Source organism: Triticum urartu, unplaced genomic scaffold, assembly GCF_003073215.2.
Source record: "Triticum urartu cultivar G1812 unplaced genomic scaffold, Tu2.1 TuUngrouped_contig_6364, whole genome shotgun sequence".
Lineage (NCBI taxonomy): Eukaryota > Viridiplantae > Streptophyta > Magnoliopsida > Poales > Poaceae > Triticum > Triticum urartu.
In genome coordinates, this window is record NW_024117121.1 from 6,606 (window position 1) to 10,314 (window position 3,709).

General features: G+C 42.0%; 1 protein-coding gene across 1 annotated transcript; it reads right to left on the bottom strand.

The window, feature by feature from the left end:
- Positions 1-925: 925 nt before the first annotated feature.
- Positions 926-2,630, bottom strand: LOC125530496. Its single transcript, XM_048694889.1, has 3 exons — positions 2,363-2,630; positions 2,162-2,249; positions 926-1,265 (listed from the first exon to the last, which is right to left on the bottom strand). The coding sequence occupies exons 1-3, from the start codon at positions 2,628-2,630 to the stop codon at positions 1,262-1,264; spliced, it is 360 nt and encodes a 119-aa protein (XP_048550846.1). The 3' UTR covers positions 926-1,261.
- Positions 2,631-3,709: the final 1,079 nt, after the last annotated feature.

Consider the following 3,709-nt stretch of genomic DNA (forward strand, 5'->3'; position numbering starts at 1 on the left):
AAACTATTTAATATACATTTCTTATGCACTTAATATGTTTGGCTGTGCACAGTGGTAATTCTAGGGCAGAGTAGGATTTTTAGTGAATCTTTGAAAGATAGATTTTAAAAGAGCAGATGATATATGTCGCCACCGCCACGCACTTCCGCTCCCGTGAGCCGCCGCCGCCATGCATCGCCGCGCTCGCGCGATCGCCCCGTTTCGCCGGTGCACCACCGCCTCCACATCGGGCCACCGCCTCACCACGCTATCGACCGTGGCTATGACATGTGGGTCCTAGGCCATTGTTTAACTAAAAATAGAAGAAAAACAACTTTCCATAAATTATACGATCCTCCCATAAAACCTCTTTTACGGGAAGATTTTGCAGGAGCTGTTGGAGTTGCTCTTAGGAGGCCAGCACCGCGCGTGTCCTCTTCTTCCCATGTCGGCCCTAATGATTCTCTTATTCGACTTTTACCACTTCTGATTTAACTATGTGTAGGCTAGAGCTGAAACCATTAGAATACATATAAAGAAAATGAATAACTACGGAGAATGATCCAGTTAAATCGGCACAAATATATAGCCCTTTCTGTCACTATCGGATTTAGGCTTCATTTGGCTTTGAGACAGCGCTTTCAAGCATACGAAAGTAATTTGCAGCCATAGGGTACACATGCTTGTTAGTTGGTAGCACACTTTAAAAATAGTACGTGTAGTTGGAAGCACACTTCCCATTTGTATGTAACAGAAACATGTTGGCTAAAGTAGTAAATACTACTACCTCTGTCCGGAGTTACTTGACGCTGAAATGGACGTCTCTAGACAATACATGCTGAAATGGTAAAACTAGTAAATTCTAGCAATTCCGGATGAAGGGAGTAGTTTTTATGTAACAGTTCCAATAGTAAACTGCAGTTTTTATTTCAATTAAAGAGCTCAATTGTCATTCATCACGAAACTGAAAATACACCCTCAGGTTTATCCGGTTCAGCTTAAAAATAAAAAACACCAGCATGTCATGGGCTAGCCCTCCCATGTAACAACATGCAAAACTAAAGCAAAGCAAAGCTATCCTTGTAAGGACCAATTCACCCCAACACCCTTACTTATTCATTACAAAACCAAGCAATCTGCAAGTGACTGCCATTTAAAAGAAGTTCATCACACAACTTCCAGCAAAATTTGAAACCTTTGCACGGCCAGCGCCCACCCAAAATGTTTGTGAAACATTCATCTCTGATGCCACCAGCAGTAACCCCACCGTCCCGCGCCCCTGCTACCTGCATATCGTGCAATTCTTCTCTGTAAGATAGACCAATAAAACATCTAATATCGATACGAAAAATATTTTTCAAGCAATTATCATTCCTCAGTTTCCACATATACCTTGAAATTCATCACCCAAAGCACAAAGTCCCTCCATGCTAACAGGACTATAAGGAATATATGATTCAGTAGCTCTTTTCTACTGCAAAAAAGACACTTTCCTATACCACACTACCTCGATGATTCAGATTAACTTTGCTGATACTATTTCTGAATGCTAACCACAAAAATACTATGATCTTGCTCATTTCTGAATCAACAGAAATAGTGCTGAATGCTAACCACAACATTCTTCTGTAAAAGCCATTTACATTAACCTTTTTTATGGGATCATCTACATGAATCTTGCTCATTCCTCGAGACTAAAACCTTCACGATCAGCAAGAAATCGATGTGATAGCTGAGAAGTTCCACCATACAGACCCCCTCTAAATTTTAGAGCAGTGAAATTAGCGTGTAGCATTCTAGCTACAGAGCTATGCTTATATATTGATAAGTTGTATAACCTGGACTACTGGTCACCTAAAACAGCACCCCCTGTCCATAAATCTTCCCAAAATCTAGTTCTATCCCCAGTTCCCCTTTACTAACTATCCTTCTACAAATTTGCATAAGATAATTCTTATATTTCATCAGCCCTTGCCAGAAAAGAGATCGGGCAAGTTTCACACTACACTGCCAAGTTCAGTTTTCTGATCAGATACTTATGTCTAGCAATTTTTGTAAATACATTAATCTGTTTCTAATTTCCATACAGCCGTTATAGCATAGTTGATCAATAGGACGACAAGCTGAGCTCTAGATGATGGAGAAAGATGGAAAAGATAACAGGCAAATATCTGCTACATACCTGAGAGCAGATCTGATGTAATGTGAGTCGCTCTGCGTCAGAAATCTGTTCTCCTCCTCGTCCTCACACAAATCGTCATCATGAGCATCTTGGTAGATTCAGAGATCAGAATCAATGCAGAAAGTAATAAGGTCAGTCCGTCATTTAGAAAAAAACGCATACGTAAGTGCACAAGTAATTAGTTAGGTCCAGCGTGAGTACCTTCTGCTATACGCGGGATCATATCAATATAAATCCTGGGATGGTTGGGATGGGCGTCGAGGGCGTGCCTCACCGCAGCCTCCGCTTCCTTTGCCTCCCCAACCCTCGCTCCATCACAATACAATAAAACCCTGACAGAGTGCCGAAGGGAGAGCAGGTTGCCTTGCAGGCCAAAGTTGAAACCACGGTTACCATCCTCTTTCGCCACCCGCACGCCAAGACTGAACCAAACTGCTTCCGCCCTCGGCAAAGCTCCTGATTCGAACATTTATTATTTTCTTACTTGTATCATTTTCTTACATTTTTTATTGCATCTTATATAGTGCGATGGTTTTGGTATCCGCCCCCGTCGGCCCTCGTCCTGTCTATGATTCCGATTTGGTATGTATATTATCTTTATAACTATTGGTTCATTTATTGTTTATGAAAATTATGCCGACCAACGTGACATAGATTTTATTTATCTAGGATGTATGTGAATCGGAAATGCCAACCGACCCTATTCTCGAGAGGTTAAATTTAGTTGAAGAAGAAAACAATTTGTTGAAGGAAAAAATAAAAAAAATGAGGAGGAGAAGATGATATTGGAGTTGCATGTTGCGGATGTCGTCGATGATCACAAGATCAAGATGGATGCAATGCGCTTGAAGATTAGAAAGATTAGAAAATATGCCATTCATACCGAGGCTTGGTATCATTATGCCGTTGGATCAATTGTTACCTTGGTTGCGACTATGATCGCATTTGTTTTCGCATTGAAATGTTTTACATAGTTTCAATGTATGGTTTAATTAATTAGATGCTCTAGAGAGCTATATGTTGTTAGATACACACCCGCGAGTACATTAAGGGCTTGCATGAGTTTCTCTATGCGGCTGAGGCAAACAAGCAGAATGGTTTTATGTGTTGTCCATGCACTGAATGTGGGAATACGAGGTCTTACTCTAACCGGAAAATCCTTCACTCCCACCTGCTTTACAAGGGTTTCATGCCACACTATAATGTTTGGACGAGGCACGGAGAAATAGGGGTTATGATGGAAGACGGCGAAGAAGAAGAGTACGATGACAACTATGTGCCCCCTGAATACGGTGATGCTGCAACGGGGGGAGCTGGTGAAGATCAAGAGGAACCAGACGATGTGCCCAATGATGCTGCCACGGGTGAAGCTGCTGAAGATCAAGAGGAACCAGACGATGTGCCCAATGATGCTGCCACGGGTGAAGCTGCTGACGATGCAAGGACGCAATGCAGGGTCATGGTCGATGCAAGGACGCAATGCATTAGTCAAAAGGAGAAGCTGAAGTTCGATCGCATGTTAGAGGATCACAAAAAAGGGTTATACCC

Coding starts and splice junctions, on each gene's coding strand:
- LOC125530496 (XM_048694889.1), bottom strand. CDS start 2,630: ATGTTCGAATCAGGAGCTTTGCCGAGGGCGGAAGCAGTTTGGTTCAGT. Junction 2,250..2,362: donor GATCCCGCGTATAGCAGAAG/GTACTCACGCTG, acceptor GAATCTACCAAG/ATGCTCATGATGACGATTTG.